Genomic DNA, 17,751 nt, shown 5'->3' on the forward strand with positions numbered 1-17,751 from the left:
CTGCAAAGCCTTTCTGATGGAAGCTCACCCCTCACTCCAGGGCCACCTTCTCCAGCTCCGTGGGGTATACAAATCCCAGGCCTTCCCCGTGCTGCCTTCCTTCTCTGCTTCCCTTTCCCGTGTCAGACCGGGGCACCCCAGGTCGGTGCTGTTCCTCCTTCCTCAGACTGGAGATGCTGTATCAGTGATCTTTGGCTGCAAATGAAAAGAAAAAAAGTCAAACTGGCTTAAGCAAAGAAGGGAATTTATTGGCCCTCTGAACTGAAATGGTGAAATGGACTGCAGGCATAGCTGGATCCAGGTGCCCACCATGTTGCCAGGCATTTGACTCCTCATCTTTTGCTCCGCTGTCTCCTGTGCCGGCCCCACTCTGAGAAAGGGGCACGGTTTTGCGATCTTCACCAAATCAGATGCCTACTGCTGGTGGTGGACCTGGATGACCACAGCCCCCACTGAGAGTAGGAAGATGTTGGATGGCAGCCGGGCTGGAAGGAGAGAGTGCTGCCACCACCTTCATTTGCACCCTGGGCTGAGCACCGGGATGTTCCAGGTGCAGCGACAGACTGTTCTGATAGGATCAATATTACAAGGCCGAGTATGACACTAACAAGTACTATAAGAGGGGTGTCTGACCTCACTGGGGTGGGGGCTGCCCTGGGGAAGAGGCAGTGGTTTGAGACCTCAAGATAGAGGGAGAGAACGTGGGAGAGGGGGTTCCCAGAGGGGAACCAGCACGGAGAGGGGAGGGAGGGGGGTCTTCCTGAGTCCATTTATGCCCACACTGTCACGCGTGTGCAAGCACGGCTGCACTCGCACACTCACGTGGCTACACTAACATTCACACACACGTGCACACACCGGTTGCCCGTCCACGAGTGGCTGGTGGGGAAGAGGCAAGAAGGCGCCCGGTTGCCCTGGCAACACATCCTGGAACCCGACTAGGCCTGGTTAGTGCAGCTCATCTGGCGGGCCGTCAGCAGGTGGGGGCTGCTCAGGACCCCAACCCGCACAAGGTTGGTGAGGGAACAGCTGGTCTGATTCCACACTCTGGGGCTCGGTTTCCCCACCCGTCAAATGGAGCAAACACAGCCCACACCAGCTGCAACTCCCACACTCGCAAAGGCTGCGCAGTCCCGGGCCGCACAGACGCCCTCCCGTCCCTGTGCACTGCCTGACCCCCAGGCTTCCGTGATGGGAGGCCTGCCCCCCAGCCCGGGTCCCTGAGTGAAAGGAAGCCACTTCCCAGGGGACAGGGGAAGGCAGGGTCGGACCCAAGCTAGAAAGAGCAGGTAGTTCCTCAAGGGGGAGCAAAGGGGGAGGGCTGGGACCCTCGCCCTCCACTGCCAGCTCCCCGGTTCCCCAGCAACCTTGCAGGAACCCAGAGACAGGGTCAGGCCACGGCTTTCCATGGATTCACACACTGAGGAGCCTCCCTGGGGCCCAGCGCAGTGCTGGGGCTGGAGATGGCCTTTCACGGAGATAAACCTGCCAGCCCTGGGGTTGGAGACAGATACGACCCCAGACAGCCCGTGAGCTGAGGTGGGACAGGGAACACACAGCAGAGAGGGCCAGGAAGTCTTCCTCTATGAGGTGCCATCTCAGCTAGAGCCTGAGAGCAGGGAAGTTGAGGGGCAGGAGGCATTCCAAGCAGAGAGAACAAGCTGTGCGAAGGCACAGATGTGAATGGCCCAGAGCCGGCTCCCACGCCCCCAACCCACTGCCCCTGGCAGGGGGTCTCCAGGGTGTGTGACAAGGGTGGGGGCTGCCCTCCTGTCTGACTGCAGGGGCTGGGGCAGACCAGACGGGAGCGAGGGGCAGGTCAGCGGCGGCGCTCCCGCTTTGGCAGCTGATGGCATCTGAGGGGGTCCCCGTCGACGACGGCCCTGCACGTCCAGCCTCTGTCCCCAGAAGGTCAGAGCGCGGAAGGGGCCGATCCTGGCATGGCTCTCCCCGGTGGCTGCAGTGAGGGTGCGGATTCACATCCTGGCTCTGGGCCAGGCTGCCTCGGGAGGGTGACTGAGAGGCGGGGTCTCCACACCTGAGGTGGGATGCTCGCGGCCCTGGCGGGGTGAGAGCAGCGCTCTCACGCACACCTGCGGGATGAACGTCTCATGTCCTCCTAACAGGGCCTGGGGGTCCCTGCCCTGCTGCAGTCTCGCTTCCTTGCCTCCACCCCAAGCAGGAGAGGCCCAGAGGCTCTAAAAGGCTGGGTGGGGAGGGCTCCACTCATCCTGAAGGCTCCCGCCACCCTCCCTGGAATTCAAGACAAAACTCCTCTCTTGTTATTAAACAGCAAAGCCAGCAGATCTCCACCCCCGCATCCCTGGAACACCTTTATTGCACTAAAAACAGCAGTTATAAACAAACACTTGGGGGAGGTTGTCTTAAAGATGTACCCACAGTCAATTTCAAACACAGATGTCAAACAGTGCAGGGGCCTATAAAATGGGGGCCCCCAGAAGGAAAGCCGGGGATGTGAGCGGTCAGGGTCAGAGAAGGGGGCTGAAAGTCTGAGCATCTCACTCCATGCAGGGCTGTCTGCCCCCTCCACCCACAGGCCTGGCCCGGTGGTCCCCCGGAGCAGAGGGCCTAAGGGAGCAGGCCCAGGACAGAGGCCGGAGGGGGCACAGCAAGGGACCCTAGTGCCAAGGGCTTTCGTTCTCGGCCTCAAGGGTGCACAGGTATGTCTCACCACATGTGCAGAAGGGAACACATGCTCCTCCCCTCGCCCCCGGGGGCGCTGGAGGGAAACATGCTCCTTCATCCCTCCCCCGGGATGATCTGGAGACCCAGAGCCAGGAGGGACAACGTTTGGACTGGGAGGGGCACCCCAGGATCCCCACAGACTGGCCGGGTCCATCCTCGCCCAGCAGGCAGCCCAGGAGAGGTGAAGGGGCAGAGCTGGCCTTGCCTGGACCCCGCTTCAAACTGTATCGTTTCTGTTTCGTTGAGCAGGAAACCTCCACAAAAATCATTCAAGGACCCACAAACTGACACAATTAAACCCATGCAGCTGTTTTAGCAGCACAAAAAGCCACAACCAGGGTCTCCCCAGCCTCCCCTTTGTCCCACCCACCCTAACCAAAACCTATGTACACGAGTGGAGTAAACGTCAAGGCCATCAGTCACTGGGCATCACTTCCTGGGTAATGCACCGGAAGGGGCAGGGGCCAGGGAGGAACGGGGCCCCCCGGGCTGGCGCTGCTCTCTGGGCACGTTCTGAGCAACCCCTCCAGGGGAGGGAAGTTCCCAACGTCCAGCAGGGCCACAGGGTCCCGTGTAGAGAAGGCGATGGAGGAAAACAGCTGACAGGAGGGCTGTCTCGCTCGAGGGGCTGGAGGGGAGCAATTGCCCCCCTTTTCATCTGCTGGGGACTTCCTCCACGGCTGCCTGCCTTTGCCAGGCAGTGGCTCTCAGATGTGGCTCTCGCCTCCAGAGCCTGGGAGGACCGAGGACTGCCCAGAGCCAGCCCACCCCAGGAGGGGATTCTCCCACAGCCCCGAGGGGCACCGTGGGCAGAACTTGGGCCTGGCCCTGATCTCTGCGGGGGGGGGGGGGGGGGCGGGGGGCAGGGTCTGGCGGGCCGGTGGCAGGAGGACACTCATGCAGCAGAGGAGAAGATATGACTGGGCCTCAGGACCGGCGGCCTCTGGGTCTGTGATCGGCCTTAGCTGCCTCCTGGCCCAGGTTCCAGAACTCGGGAAGGGGTGAGGCAGGGGCATGGAACTTGGGGCACAGGGGAACCCTCAGCCCTGCAAGCTGACCCCTTCTTTTTCCCGGCAGCCCCCTCCCTTCTCCTCTGGAAAACAGCATGACCCAGGACACCCACAAAATGGGCTGCAGCATCAGGGCCGGGCAGCCTGAGTGGAAACCACCTCCCCTGCCGGATCCGGGTGGGGGCGGGGTCTCCTCTGCCGGCGGGAGGGGGCGTGGGGGCCTTTACAAGAAGGGAAGCAGAGAGGTCAGGGGCAGCTCCTTCTCCCCGAGCAGGGTGTCCCGCTTGAGGCTGCTTCCCTTGTTCACCACCTTGATCCTGAGCGCCAGCTTCCGCACGCTGGCCGGGCCCAGACCGTCGAAGAAGAAGTCCTCGTTGAAGACGGGGTGGCGGCTGTTCTTGACGATGGTGCTGCGCTGCTTCTGCAGCTTGCCGGGCACCAGGCACAGGCCCACACAGCAGTTGATGCTGCGGGCGTCGCAGAGCCGGTCGTAGAGGCCCTCGGCCGCCAGCAGGCGCACGCGCAGGCGGGCCTGGGCCGCCTCATACTCCGCCAGCAGCCGCACGCTGCCCCGCGGGCCTATGCGCACAGCGTGCTCCGCGCGGGGCGCCGCGCCGGCCTCGGGGCCGGGCTCCGGGGTGGCTCTGCGGGCCAGGCGGCGCCGGGCCCCAGGGCTGGTGTCCGGCGTGCTGTCGTCGGCCGACGGGGAGCCGTGGCGGCCCACCGAGTGCTTCAGCTGGCTCACCTTGGCCTGGCTGTCCTGGGCGAACCCTTTGAGCAGCGACACGGAGCGCGAGAGCAGGGGGGACCCGAACGGCGAGGACTCGGCCGAGGACCCCGTGTCGCTCTCCCCGCCACTGACGCAGCGGCCGGGGCTCATGAGGGCACCGCCGGCCTCCCTGGGCGCCCCATCGCCCCCGTTGGCCTTGACGCCCCCCCGACGGCGCCGGGTGCCCGGGGAGCCCACCTGGGCCAGAGCCCCGTGCTCGCTATGGAACAGAGACTCCTTGCGCCGTGTGTGGGGGCTCTCGGCCAGCGTGGCGAAGCCATAGGACGTCTGGGCCTTGGGCACCGAGGGCAGCGACATGGCCCCCTGGGCCTGGGGGTCGGCGTTGGTGGCGGCCTCCTCGGCGGTCCAGTCCTCCGCGCTCTCGATCTGGATCACATGCCTGGTGGCCGCCTTCAGCAGGTTCTTGCTCTCGGCGGCCAGCTTGGCAGGCAGCCGGGGGCTCCGGGGGGCGCGGCGGGGCGCGGCAGAGGCCAGGTTCTGCTCCGAGGTCGAGGGCCCCAGCTCAGCCTGAGCCTCTGGCTCCGTGGGGCCGGCGGGCAGCTTCGGGGGGATGAAGAAGTCCGGGATCTTGTCGGGCGTGAGCACGTTGCTGTACAGGGGCCCCTTGGCGGCCCTGTCCCCACCCTCGCCCCCCGTAGCTCCATTCTCCCCTGACCCACGAAGCCGCTCCAAGAACCACATGTTGGTTTTCTTCATCGGGGCGGAGGCAGGAGCCTGGAGGGATCTGCGGAGCCTGGGAAGAGAAGCGGGGGTCGGGAGCTGCAGGCCCCCCTGCACGCGGGGGCTGGAAGAGGGGCTCCCGGCACCCGTTGGGGGGAGCCCTGCAGGGGGCCAGCGGGGTCAGAAGGCGCTGAGGCCCAGGACACTGGCGGGGTGGGCTCGCCTCTCCCATCCCCTCCCCTCCCCTCCCCTCCCCTCCCCTCCCCTCCCCAGAGGAATCGCGCTTAACTTCCAAGTGCCGAAGCCCGGCCCGAGAGGTGGGGGCGGCGCTGACTCTCGGGAAGCTCCCAGGGGACTGCGGCTCCACTCTCGCCCCCACCCCCGTTCTGAGGATCTCAAAGCGCTTTCTAAAGGGGTCCGCGCTCAGTCCAGGGGGAAGACACCCCAGGGCATACGGTGGACCCTGGGGTGTCCCAGCTCCGCCCCGCCCCAAGCTCCCACCCACCTGTGGCTTCTCCCGGGCCGAGGGTCCAGGCATCCGGGGTGAGGGAAGGGAGAGGAGGTGAGTCTGGGGGCTGGCGGCGCGGCGAACCGACCCCTCCCCTCCTCTCCCCCACCCAGCCCCGCGGGACTCGGCTGGGGGTGGGGGTGGGGTCCTAGCAGCCCCCGCGGAGCGTGCCGGGGCCCCGAACTCACCTGCCCGGGGACGGTGGCCGAGGCTGGCTGCTCCGCGGACACGCCGGGGTCTCGGCGCAAAGGCTGGGGGCGCGGGGACGCGGGCGCAGCCTCGGTCGGGCGGCAGCGGCAGCGCAGTAGGACTCATTCACCGGCGGCGGCGGCGGCGGCGGCGGGAAACCGCCCAGCTGGCCGCCGCGCCGCCGTATTCCTCCTAGTACGGCCGCCCTCCTCCCCCGCCTCGCTTGCCCCGGGGACCGGGCGGGCGGTCTGCGCAGCCCCCAGCGGGCAGAACCGAGGAGCCTCGCGGGGACTCGGGGACTGAAGGGGTGGGGGGAAGGAGGCAGGTGGTGGCGGTTTGCTGACGCCCCTAGAAACCCCAGGCCCCTGCCTCAGTTCGTCTGAGGGCCATTTCCCGATTTACGCTGACGAGTAAAAGAACAGCAATAATAATAACGGCAGCTGAATTTATTAGTGAGCACTTTCTCAGTTCCAGGCTCTTAGCGCCCTCCCCCCAACTCATTCCACAAAAACCGGCGGGTACGTCCTATGGCTGTCTCCAGTTTGCACATGAGGAAGGTGAAGGTTTCTTTCCAGAAACAAGGAGCTAGCCGCTGAGACGCGGCTCAGTGCAGACACCCGAGAAGACGGCCAGGGCGCTGCTCCTTCATGGGAGAGATGTTTATCGAGCACCTACTGGACGCTGGGAACATGGCTGTGGCTGGCATGCAGCTGCCAGCTTTGTGGTGTGTCCTGCTCGGAAGGACGCCAATACAGAAATACACAGGTAAATACTAACCGTAGGTTTGGTGGCTCCCGTGGCAAAATGTAACAGGAAAAATGTGATTCGGGGAGAAAGGAGAGAGTACCCCCCTTCAGTTCAGTTTCTCCTGGGAAAGACCAGGAGACTCAGGCCTGGCAGCTCTGAGACCACAGCGTGTCTTGGGATTCCACCCTCCACCCTTGTGATCTGCTGGCCCCAACCCCCCTCTTCCTCACTCCTTCCTCCCTCCCAGCCTCAGTTTCCTCTTCTGGAATCCAAGGCCGAGTGACCAGTCCCAAGTCCAGCAAGATAATGTATTGCCAGGACTGATGCAGAGCAGGGGAAGCCTAGACCTTATTTAATTATCCTATTCCAGGAGCCTCCTCTCTTCCAGAAATGTCCCCGAGCATCGTCGTGGCTGGAGCTGGGATGGGGGCTGGTCTGGAGTGACGGTTGGTTCAACAGCAGAAGCGGGGACGGTGGGGGGGCAGACTGAGCTGGAGCTGGACAGAGGCCCCTCCAACACTTCCGCTTGACCTTGGAGTGAGGTGGGGCTTAGAGTCCCATTGTCCGGATGGGGAAAGTGAGGCTCCCTCAAGAGGCCTGTCTCAACTTTGCTCACCCAGGAAACACTGAGCCCCCCTTTGTTCTGGGGGCAACACTGGCGTGGCCACACAGTCTGACAAAGGAGGCAGATACCAATGAATGCATCACTTCGCTGCCACCTCCAGGAAGCCTGCCCTGCCTGCCCCGCATCACAGCCCAACAGAGCCCACGAAACCTTAACTTCAGCTCTCATGAAAAATACCCTCGAGTAATTACTCGGTTGATGTCAGTCACCCTTGCTGGGCCCGGAGTGCCACAGTAGGAAGGGTGACCCTAGAACAATGCTCTTCCCCGCAGGGGCCTCAAGCCACCGCCCAGGATGGCGAGGTGACCGGCTCAGGCGTCCCGATAACAGGCCGGCCTGGGTACCGGGGCTTCGCTCCCCACACACCCTCGCCTCGCTGGGAGCGGGGTCTTCCTCCCAGCTGGGTTGGGGGAGGAGGGCAGTGAGTTTATTCTGTGCTGGTCTCTGCGCTGAGTAGCTCAGGACGCTAGTCCGGAGCCTTGTATCCGGGTTCAAATCCTGGTGCCAGCTATTCCTGCTGTGTGACTTCCGGCAAGTGTCCAAATCTCTCTGTGCCTCTGTGTTCTCAGCAGTCCATGGGCATAACACCTGCCCCTGAACTGCAGCGTCAGAGTGAAGATTCCACAGGGTGAGGTACTATTTGCAAAACGCTTAGTACGGGGACCAGAAACGTGTGAGTTAAGTGTGGGTTCCACGGATGCTGCTACCGGTGAAGAAGGGGACTCAGTGGGGGAGGAGCCCCAGGACCTGACCCCACCACGGTCCAGCTCAGCCGGAAGCCCCACTCCTATCCCGACCCCATCACATTTGGGGAAACTGAGGCACGGCAGGGGGGTGCCCTGTGGAGCCAGGGACCCCACCCTGGGAGGGGCCCTTCCAGCTGGTCACCTCAGCTCCGAGCCCAGCTCCATGTCCCTTTCTGTAAACAGGAACCTCTCCGGGTCCGCAGAGCCCTCGGCTGATGGGCATGGCAGCACCCCCAGGACTCCCCCCCTCAGCAGCAGCCTTCTTGGAATCAGAAATGGGGAGGCTGCAGGCTGCAAGCTCAAGCTGGAGAGAGGGCCCCCTCCACCTCATGCTGGGTGGCCTTTATCCTCAACACCCTGCCAGGGACCCACTGAATGGGGAGGGGGATGTGGCAGACCTAAGGGTGGCTGGGAGGAAGCACCAGGAGGTGGCTTGCAAGAGATCTGAGCTCCAGTCCAGAGGGGCCACCTGGTGCCCATTTGGCTCCAAGCAGTGGCCTCCCCTCTGAGCTCCGCCTCCTTCCCTGGAAAAGGGGGCGCAGGCCTGTCCGCAAGCTCCCAGGAGGGTCCCGGGCCCAACAAGGCACAGGGTAGCCCGCGTTGGGGGAGGGCCATCATCCCCAGTTTACAGAGCAGGACGCTGAGGCACAAGGGAGGTCCAAGCCACAGGGCACCCAGTTCAGAGAAGGGAAGCTACTGGCCAAGGCAGCACGGTGGAGTTTGAACCCCCGTCTCTACTGCCTCCCTCCCCAAGTCTCCCTGAGGGCAAAGCTGGGGCAAGCGGCGTTTGTTGACTGAATAACTGAAGGTAGAATGGGGCAGGAGCTAGCTGTGCGGGGGGCCCAGGCTCCCAGCCCCCGTCACCATGGGGCACCCCAGGCCTGGCTTTCCCGACTCAGGGAGCAGGATAGGGAGGTGATGGGGTTGGAATCCAGGCTCTGCCCCCTCCCAGTGGTGTGGCCTTGGCAGTGACCTCATTCCTCAGAGCCTCTATTTCCTCATCTGTAAAGTGGGGAGAAGTTCAGGATTCCAAGTCTGTGCAGTTCTTAGCACATGCCCGGGGTGGGGTGCTAGGTAGAGTCTTTGAAGGGGAACCTGGGTCTTGGAGGACCCAGAGCTAGGAATGAATGGCCTACAAATCTCCAGAATCTGACACTCCCCCCCAACCCCCCACCCGGTCCTTTCTGCCCACCACCTCCCAGTCCCATCCTGTCCCCCACAGCTTAATTCCCATTTGGGAATCTTATCACCTCTGTGCTCAAAAGGCCCCAAGCGGCTCTCTCTGGCACCAAGCTTTGCCCAGCTGTGCCCCCCACTCCACCGCCCCTCTGATCTCCCTTCCAGCCGCTCTGGCCATCCTTCTGTCTCCTGAAGTTGTGTTCCACACACCCAGGGCCTTTGCACACACCATCCCTTCCGCCCAGATCTCTCTCCTCCTCTCTCGGGGCCTCCCTGCTCATCCTCCTGGATTTCCTGGGGTCCCTAAGCTCCAGGGCACTTCCCTTCCCATGGTTGTCATCAGACACTTAGCAGTGACCCGCTAATTAATGTCATTTGACAAACTCCACAAGAGCGGGTCTGTCTTGGTCACCCCTTGCATCCCCATTACCCACCAGGGGTCCTGGCAGGTGGACAAGAGGAGGTCATGAAGGCAGATTAAAGGATATTAGGGTGGGGGTGTGGATGGATGGACAAATGAGTGGTGAATGGGTAGTTAGATGGATGGATGTGTGATGGATAGGTGGGTAGACTGATGAACGATGGATGGACAGATGGATGGGTGGGTGAGTGGATGGATGGATGGGTAGATGGATGGGTGGGTGGGTAGGTGAGTGGATGGATGGATGGATGGGTGGATGGATGGGTGGGTGGGTAGGTGAGTGGATGGATGGATGGATGGGTGGATGGATGGATGGGTGGATGGATGGGTGGGTGGGTAGGTGAGTGGATGGAAGGATGGGTGGGTGGATGGATGGATGGATGGAGGGAGGGAGGGATGGGTAGATGGATGGGTGGGTGGGTAGGTGAGTGGATGCATGGATGGATGGGTGGATGGATGAATGGGTGGGTGGGTGGATGGATGGGTGGGTGGGTGGATGGATGGGTGGGTGGATGGATGGGTGGGTGGGTGGATGGATGGGTGGGTGGGTGGGTGGGTGGATGGGTGGGTGGGTGGGTGGGTGGGTGGGTGGGTGGATGGATGGGTGGGTGGGTGGATGGATGGGTGGGTGGGTGGATGGATGGATGGATTGGTGGCTCTGTCTCCAGATCTCTGAAGTAAGAGACATGGCATCAGAGTCCCCTTCTGGCTCTGCCTTTTGATGGCTTCCCCCCTAGTTACAGGCAGACCAGAGTGGCTTTCACTGCCCACACCCTTACCAAGTCCCCCCACAGCCTGGGACAGAGCCTGCTGACAGCAGAGAAAGCACAGCCCCTCCCCAGAGCCAGACCCTGGGTAGGGGTGTGGCCCAGCCTGACAGGGATGTGGTGAGGCTTGGGGTGCCTCCTTGGGAGGGATGCCTCCATGTTTGTGGGAGGAGTTGAAGGAGGGTCCTGGGGAGAGATGGGGGTCTCCCTGGGAAGTAGAAATCATGTGAGGGAAGGTCAGGAGAAGAGAGTCGGGTGCCAGAGCAGGGAGCTGGGCACGCGGGAGAAGTAGGGGCTTTGAGGTCGATAAAGGGGCCTGAGAGAGAACTGGGGTCTTCTCAGGAAAATGAGGACGAGAGACGTTGGGAGACCGAGAAGTCAGGCCATCTTTCAGGACAAGTTAGGAGCTATTTGGAGAAGAAAACAAAGAGCTTTTCACCAGATATCTGGGGGTATCGCGAAGGACAGAAGAAGTTTCTGGCATTTGGGAGATAGAGTGTTTCCAAAGAGAAGCTGGGGGTATGTTTAACAGAGGAGCTGGAGTGTGCTTTGTCTCGGGATAAGATTGAGGTTCTGGGAAATGTCAGGGGATTCGCCACACCCCCCACAAACAGGGGCACAGCCAGGGCCTGTCTCCCTCTTCCTCCAGCCCCTGGGAGGCCAAATCCGGTGCTGCCTTGGCTTCCCCCCACCAGGAGACTGAACCCAGACCCCCACCCCGAGAGGGCCTTGTAAGGCGCAGGACGGCTCACGCGCCCCGTGGTCATTCCCAGGTTTAATTACAAACAGAGTCCAAGTGTCCAGTGCAGGTTGACAGCTGGGAGGGCGGGGGCCTCACAACCACCCCCACCCGTGTCAGTTGTCTTGGGGTTGCCTGGATAGCCCCCATCATCCCAAGGCTGCCCCCCACTTCCACATCAGCATTTGCCCTGGCCTGAGGGCCCAAAGCACCTCGATTCTCCCCCCAAAAGACAACTGTGCACTAATTTTTCAGGTGGAAAATCTGAGCCCGGCCAGGACAGGAATCCATCTCCATGCCAGGGAACTGGGGACCTGCTGGTTCCAGGGAGGTGAGCTGACGTCCAGCCGGGAAAGGAAACGGTGCCTCCTTGCCCCATCGGGAGCCTGGGCCAGGGCTCCGAGATAGATGGCTGCTTTTTGATATACTTTCTTTAAAGGCGAGAAAAGGCTCTGTCTTTGGTATGTGTGCTCTCACTCCAGGTGAAGGCTGGCGGCAGGCAGAGGGCTCGGTGGGAGAAAGGGGTCGTGGGCTCCGTCTCCCGGCGGGCTTGACCCAGCCCAGCCCAGGGCCAGCTGGAGAAGGAAGATTCCAGAGACCCACGCGGAGGAAGGAGAGACAGCGGCGATTCCGGCCCGACCAGGGTCCAGAGAAAGGCTGAGGGCCCCCCAAGGCCACCACAGGGCCATCCGGGGGGAGCGGGGACAGGAGCCACAGGCTGAGAGCCACAACCTGGGGGAGGAAGAAGGAGAGGTCAAGGCTCAGCAGAGACAGCAACCGGAGACCCGGCTTCAGGTGTCAGAGACCTCAGTTACAAGGCAGCAAAGTGAGCCAGTGTCAAGCCTCAGGCTGAGGGCCAGGGTTCGAGTCCCAGCTCCTCCGTGGTCTTGCTGTGTGACCTAGGGTAGTCCCTTAACCTCTCTGTGCTGCTGAGAACGCAGCGGTGCATGGGAGTCAGTGACGATGTGGAGAAGGGATGAGCTCAGGGCCTGGACGCAACAGCTGCTGCGTTAGCGCCTATGATTACTGCCACCGGTGTTGCTTCTCGGGTCACAAACAACTTAGGGAGTAGAAGGGAAGCAGGTCAGACCCCGGCACGTGCACACACACGGCCCCACGGCGCCGCAGATCGTTTCAGGTGTTCCACAGGCCACCCCCATCCCTGGAGCCCTGCCCCAGATTGGGAATCCTGTCTCTGCCTGCGGTGGTGGCCGAGGCCTGGCTGGGGGCAGGGAGCAGGCCAGCGCTGAGTGGGGAAGGAGGCAGAAAGAGACTGTTGTCATGGGGACCGGAGAGCAGCCCAACCTGGCCCAGAAGCACCTCTCAGCCTTTGGGGAAATTCCACCAACCCCTTCCCTCTGCGAGCTGAGCCCCCCGCTCCCAGCTTCCCTGTATCCCCGGGTCCTGCCTCTGTCTGCTCCCCAAAGACTGTGGCTGCCACCCAGACCCCTCTGCGCCCCAGCTCGGCCGCATCCTCCCCTGCCTAGCCAGGCCCCCACCTCACACCAGCCACCCGCCCCCCACCAACCAGAGAGGCCCTGGAATCACCAAGACCTGCCTGTCCCTCACCCACTCAAGACTTCCCGAGGTTCCAGAAGTGACAGGCACAGGTGGACCTTCTCACCCACCCACCTCGCCTCACACTCCAGCCCCACCAGACCCACCTCCTCTGGGGGCTTTTTACCCCCAGTTAAACACAGAGTTACCCTAAACAACTCAGAGCGTGACTGCTGATGGGGACAGGTTTCCTTTGGGGGTGATGGAATGTTCTGGAATTAGATGGGGAGAGGTGGCACAGCTGTGTGGAGACACTGAAAGCCACTGAGTTGTGGGTGAATTATGTGGCGTGTGCATCTTAGTGTTTAAGATGAGAAAAATCTGGCAAATGGGGGCTGGGAGCCCACGGGGCCGGACGCACCTGGCTCAGGGTTCCCGCCTGACGACACCACGCAGGTGCAGCTCGCTCTCGGCGGCCACGATGGGCTGCCCGTTCTGCAGGTGGTAGTCGATCAGGTGGCTGATGCTCTCGAAGAGCACGTCCTTCGTCCGCACCTGTGGGGCCAGAGGCGTCAGCATCACCACCACCAGGAGCTTGTCGGAGAGGCAAACTCTCGGGCCAGCCCCAGACCTGCTGACGGGGAGCTGCGTCTTCACGAGCCCTCCGACAGCTCGCGCTCAAGGCTGAGAACCACTGGGTCAGAGACTTCAACCACAGAATCAGCCTCAGAATTCCAGAACTACGTGTGGACACAGGCTCCAAAAGCACCAGCACTCTGGGGCCACGCTTCCTGTAGCGGGTTGAATGGTGCCCCCGCCCCCCCCCCCAGCCAAATGTATGTCTACATCTTAACCCCTGAAACCTGTGAACGGGCTCTTGTTTGGAAAAGGCCTCTTTGCAGATGTGATTAACATGAGTTCACCTTGATGGATAAGGAAGGTGTGGTCCACAGGTACAACGGAATGCTACCCGGCCATAAAATAGAATGAAATAACGCCATTTGCGGCAACGTGAATGGACCTAGAGATTACCACACTAAGTGGAGTAACTCAGAAAGAGAAAGACAGATATCGTATGATAGCACTTCTGTGTGGAATCTAAAATATGATGCAAATGAACTTATTTACAAAACAAAAACAGACTCATAGACACAGAGAACAGGTTTGTGGTTGCCAAGGGGGAGCGGGGTGGGGGAAGGATGGATTGGGAGTTTGGGATTAGCAGATGCAAGCTATTATACATAGAATGGATAACAAGATCCCGCTGTATAGCACAGGGAACTATATTCAATATTCTGGGAAAACCATAATGGAAAAGAATATAGGAAAGAATGTATATACATATGTATAACTGAGTCACTTTGCTCTATAGCAGAAATTAATACAGCATTGTAAATCAACTATACCTCAATTTAAAAATTAATTTTAAAAAAGAGTAAAAAAGGATGAGTTCATCTTGGATTACTCAGGTGGCCACAAATCCAGCGACCGGCGTCCTTATAAGAAGAGAAAAAGCTTGGACACAGAGACACAGGGAGGGGCCACGAGAAGACAGAGGCGGTGACTGGGGTGATGTGTCCACAAGCCAGAGAACAAGAATTTCCGGCAACCATGAGATGCTGAGGGGGAGGCCTGAACCCAATCCTCCCTCAGAGCCTCAGAAGGAACCAGCCCGGCCAACGCCTTGGTGTCAGACGTCTGGCCTCCAGAGCTGGGAGAGAATAAATCTCTGTGGTTTTAAGCTGCCCGGTTGGTGATCATTTGGGAGGGCAGTACTAGGAAATGAATACACGCCAGGTGTCTTGTAGACATGGATCTGAAAATCAGAACCACCGAATCTAAAAGCCACCTGCATCTTAGAATGAGAAAATCTTAGCATCCTACGTATAGACCTGGACGCAACACACACCCGCTGGCCGCCAGCTGCCAGACATTCATGGGCGATGCCAGACTCGCTGGGCACAAGTCACCAGGGGAGCGGGCTGGCAACGCACATGCCTGGGCCCGCGGCAAACCACCCATTTGCCAGGCACTGGGGACAGGACCTGGGAACCTGCGTGTTAACCAAGTATGTAAGGAGGTTCTGAAGCTTCTAGAGCGTCTCTCATCCTGGAGATCTGTTTACTGGAGAGGGAATTAGGCCTGGGGGAGGGCTGACAGCACGCCAGGCTGAGGTCACAGCTGTGAACACTGCGATCAGACACGAGTGAGGAGGTGGCTCAGGGAACTGACAGAACAGGGGCCTGGAGCCGTGGCCCCACCTGGGCCAGGCCACAGGTGTGCCCTGTATAGCACAGGGAACTATATTCGCCACCCCCGTGTGCCCCGTATAGGGCACGGAGCACACGCAGCCCCCCAGGGCGGCGCCGAGGATTCAGCTGGAGGTGGTGAAAGCACTTGCTAAACTCTGAGAAGGCCCTTAACACCCCACGCTCCTTCTCACCAGGGAAACACAGTACAAAGCCCAAGGCCCTTGGACAATGGAAAACCCTTCAAAACCCTAGCACTCCTTGTAGATTGGAAAATGCCTTGTAAACCCCAAGATGCTTTAGGAGCTATAGAATATGCCAAACCTCACTGACTCAAGGCGGCTGCAAGATGCATCCCAATTTATGTACCACAAGGAGGGGAGAAAACCTCCAAGTTCAGTAATGATAAAAGTGATGCAGTTGGGCTTCCCTGGTGGCGCAGTGGTTGAGAGTCCGCCTGCCGATGCAGGGGACACGGGTTCGTGCCCCGGTCCGGGAAGATCCCACGTGCCGCGGAGCGGCTGGGCCCGTGAGCCACGGCCGCTGAGCCTGCGCGTCCGGAGCCTGTGCTCCGCAACGGGAGAGGCCACAACAGTGGGAGGCCCGCGTACCGCAAAAAAAAAAAAAAAAAAGTGATGCAGTCGATGGTTTAAAAAAAAATCAAGACTTTAGAGATGTCAAAATGAGAGGAAAGTGTGTACCAGAGGGTTGGAGCAATTCCGTAACTTGCAGGCAGGCCCTGAAACTCCTTGTAAATGGAGACGTGCTTTGTGAACCCTCAGATACGCTGGAAATTGAAACGACCAAATTCATCGCTCAAAGAGATCACTGTTTGCAAGATGCGTTAGCAATGATAGAATGTGGGGGGGAAAAAGTGCATCTTGCAAATGATGGAATATGGTACTTTGTAAGTCCTAAAAGGCCTTGAGATTGGAAAAGGTTTTGTAACCCCTCTAAATGCTTTATAGACTGGGAAGTCCTTTGTAAAACCTAAAAGTCTTCTAAAACTGCAAAATACTTTGTAATTCTAAAATACCTGGTAAAGGGAGACAGAGTAAAGGGCTCTGTAATCTGAAACATACTTCATTAAACCTAAAGGGCGCTTAAAAGGCGGGTGCCCTGGGCCTTGGGCTGAGGGGAGAGGCCAGGTCCCTTCCCTGCCCAGCCCGGCTCCACACCTGCCCCAGGCCCCCCACCCCCACCCCACCCCACCCCACGCAGCCTCCGGCCCCCTCCCCACCCCTGCCCCGCCCCCACGCCCACCTTACCACGCCTTCGGGGTCCACGAGCAGCAGGTGCTTGGGCTGCCCTGCGTGCATGCCGGTGAGGACATACTGCCCCGGGTTGGTGACGCTGTCCCGCACAAGGAAGTCCCCGTCCACTCGAAGCAGTTTCTCCGCCGCCCGACGGCTCATCTGGCCGTGGTACCAGGGCTCCTGCCGCAGCTGCTCTTCCGTGGGGGCGATGGGGGCCCGGCGGGTCGGCGGGCTGGGCCACTGGTCCTCCACGGGAAGGGGGGCTGCCGCCGGACCCGCGGCCACGGAGCACTCGTGCAGCCTCAGGGCATCCTCGAAGGGTCCTGTGGGCGAAGACCGTGTGGGAGGCGGGGGGCAGCTGCCTCCAGCGGGGAGGGAGGGGCCTGGGCTGGGGGGACCTGCTCCTTCACCTTTTATTGGTTCTATTAGTAACGCAATATATTCTCTTGGATTTTCTAAGCATGTGCAAAGAACGAGCATGTCTTTCTTTCCAAGGTGCACACCTACTTCTTTTTCTTGTCTTATTACACTGGCTTCCTTCCCAATGTTTATGCCTCTTGTTTCAGCAGCTCGTCTGACCGCACTGGCCAGGGCCTCCACTACATGCTCCACCTCGGTGGTAGGCAGGAGGCATCCCTTTCTTTTCCAAACTCTTAATGGAAAAGCTCCGGATGGTCTTCCTAAGTTTCCTAAGGCTCCCAGCAGGCACCATTGTGACACCGTGCAAGCCAGTCACCCTCTCTGAGATGTGGCCGCATAGCTCAAACACCCTGGAGTGCAGTCGCAGCCCTGACCCCTGCCCTGGCGTGTCTGTGCTCTGCCTCCACCCTCCTTCCACTTCTGGTCCCTCCGGATCACTCCTCCCTGACTCCTCCAGTGACCTAGGGGAAGCTGACCCAGCCTCCCGCTCCCAGGACACGTGACCAGTCCTGGCCAATCAGCATATTCATCTCGCACCCCTGGCCTAGTGATTGGCTGGGGGATGAGCACATGACCCAAGGAGGGCAAATCAGAGGCAACCCCAGGATTTCTAATGGGCGCCTGGCAACAAGCATCACTTTCTCCACTGGGGTTGCTGGACCATCCGGCTGGTCACCCAAGGGGACAGCCTGCCTCAGAAGGAGTTCACACCCGGAGCACCTCCTTTCCCATCTGAAATTGCTGTGGGGGCCAGCAGGGCCACAGCAGGTGCAGGTGTCATGTCACCGCTGTAATGACAAGAAATCGAGTTGTCGGTGGAGGGAAGGAGGCTTTGCAAACTGTGAAGGAAGACATTTCCAGGGCTTCTCTGGTGGCGCGGTGATTAAGAATCCGCCTACCAATGCAGGGAACACGGGTTTGGGCCCTGGTCCGGCAAGATCCCACGCGCCGCGGAGCAACTAAGCTCGCGCGCCACAACTACTGAGCCTGCGCTCTAGAGCCCGCAAGCCACAACTACTGAGCCTGCGCTCTAGAGCCCGCAAGCCACAACTACTGAAGCCCGCGCGCCTAGAGCCCGTGCTGCGCAACAAGAGAAGCCACCACAATGAGAAGCCCGCGCACCCAACGAAGAGTAGCCCCCGCTCACGGCAACTAGAGAAAGCCCGCGTGCAGCAACAAAGACACAACTCAGCCAAAAATAAACAAACAAACAAATAAATAAATAATACTGATGTTGTAGGA

General features: G+C 60.3%; 2 protein-coding genes across 8 annotated transcripts in view; both read right to left on the reverse strand.

Annotated features, from left to right (window-relative positions):
* Nucleotides 1-3,653: 3,653 nt before the first annotated feature.
* C2CD4C (C2 calcium dependent domain containing 4C) lies at nt 3,654-5,987 on the reverse strand. The gene is made up of 2 exons (XM_032628125.1): nt 5,863-5,987; nt 3,654-5,239 (listed from the first exon to the last, which is right to left on the reverse strand). The coding sequence occupies exon 2, from the start codon at nt 5,200-5,202 to the stop codon at nt 3,940-3,942; it is 1,263 nt and encodes a 420-aa protein (XP_032484016.1). The 5' UTR covers nt 5,203-5,239; nt 5,863-5,987; the 3' UTR covers nt 3,654-3,939.
* Nucleotides 5,988-11,103: 5,116 nt separating this feature from the next.
* SHC2 (SHC adaptor protein 2) overlaps nt 11,104-17,751 on the reverse strand; it is a 30,865-nt gene continuing 24,217 nt past the window's right edge. For all 7 annotated transcript variants that reach the window (XR_004349367.1, XM_032628397.1, XM_032628400.1 and 4 more), the window contains 3 exons: nt 16,102-16,412; nt 13,006-13,139; nt 11,104-11,819 (listed from right to left, as the gene is read on the reverse strand). Coding sequence is in view for 6 of the 7 variants with exons in the window: in XM_032628397.1 (XP_032484288.1) it covers nt 13,011-13,139; nt 16,102-16,412 (440 nt within the window). In the remaining variant the exon portion in view is untranslated. The remainder of the gene's footprint in view (nt 11,820-13,005; nt 13,140-16,101; nt 16,413-17,751) is intronic.

This window comes from Phocoena sinus, chromosome 3, assembly GCF_008692025.1.
Source record: "Phocoena sinus isolate mPhoSin1 chromosome 3, mPhoSin1.pri, whole genome shotgun sequence".
NCBI lineage: Eukaryota > Metazoa > Chordata > Mammalia > Artiodactyla > Phocoenidae > Phocoena > Phocoena sinus.

What these genes read in the sequence shown, in the direction of transcription:
- C2CD4C (XM_032628125.1), bottom strand. Translation starts at nt 5,202, where the DNA reads ATGAAGAAAACCAACATGTGGTTCTTGGAGCGGCTTCGTGGGTCAGGG.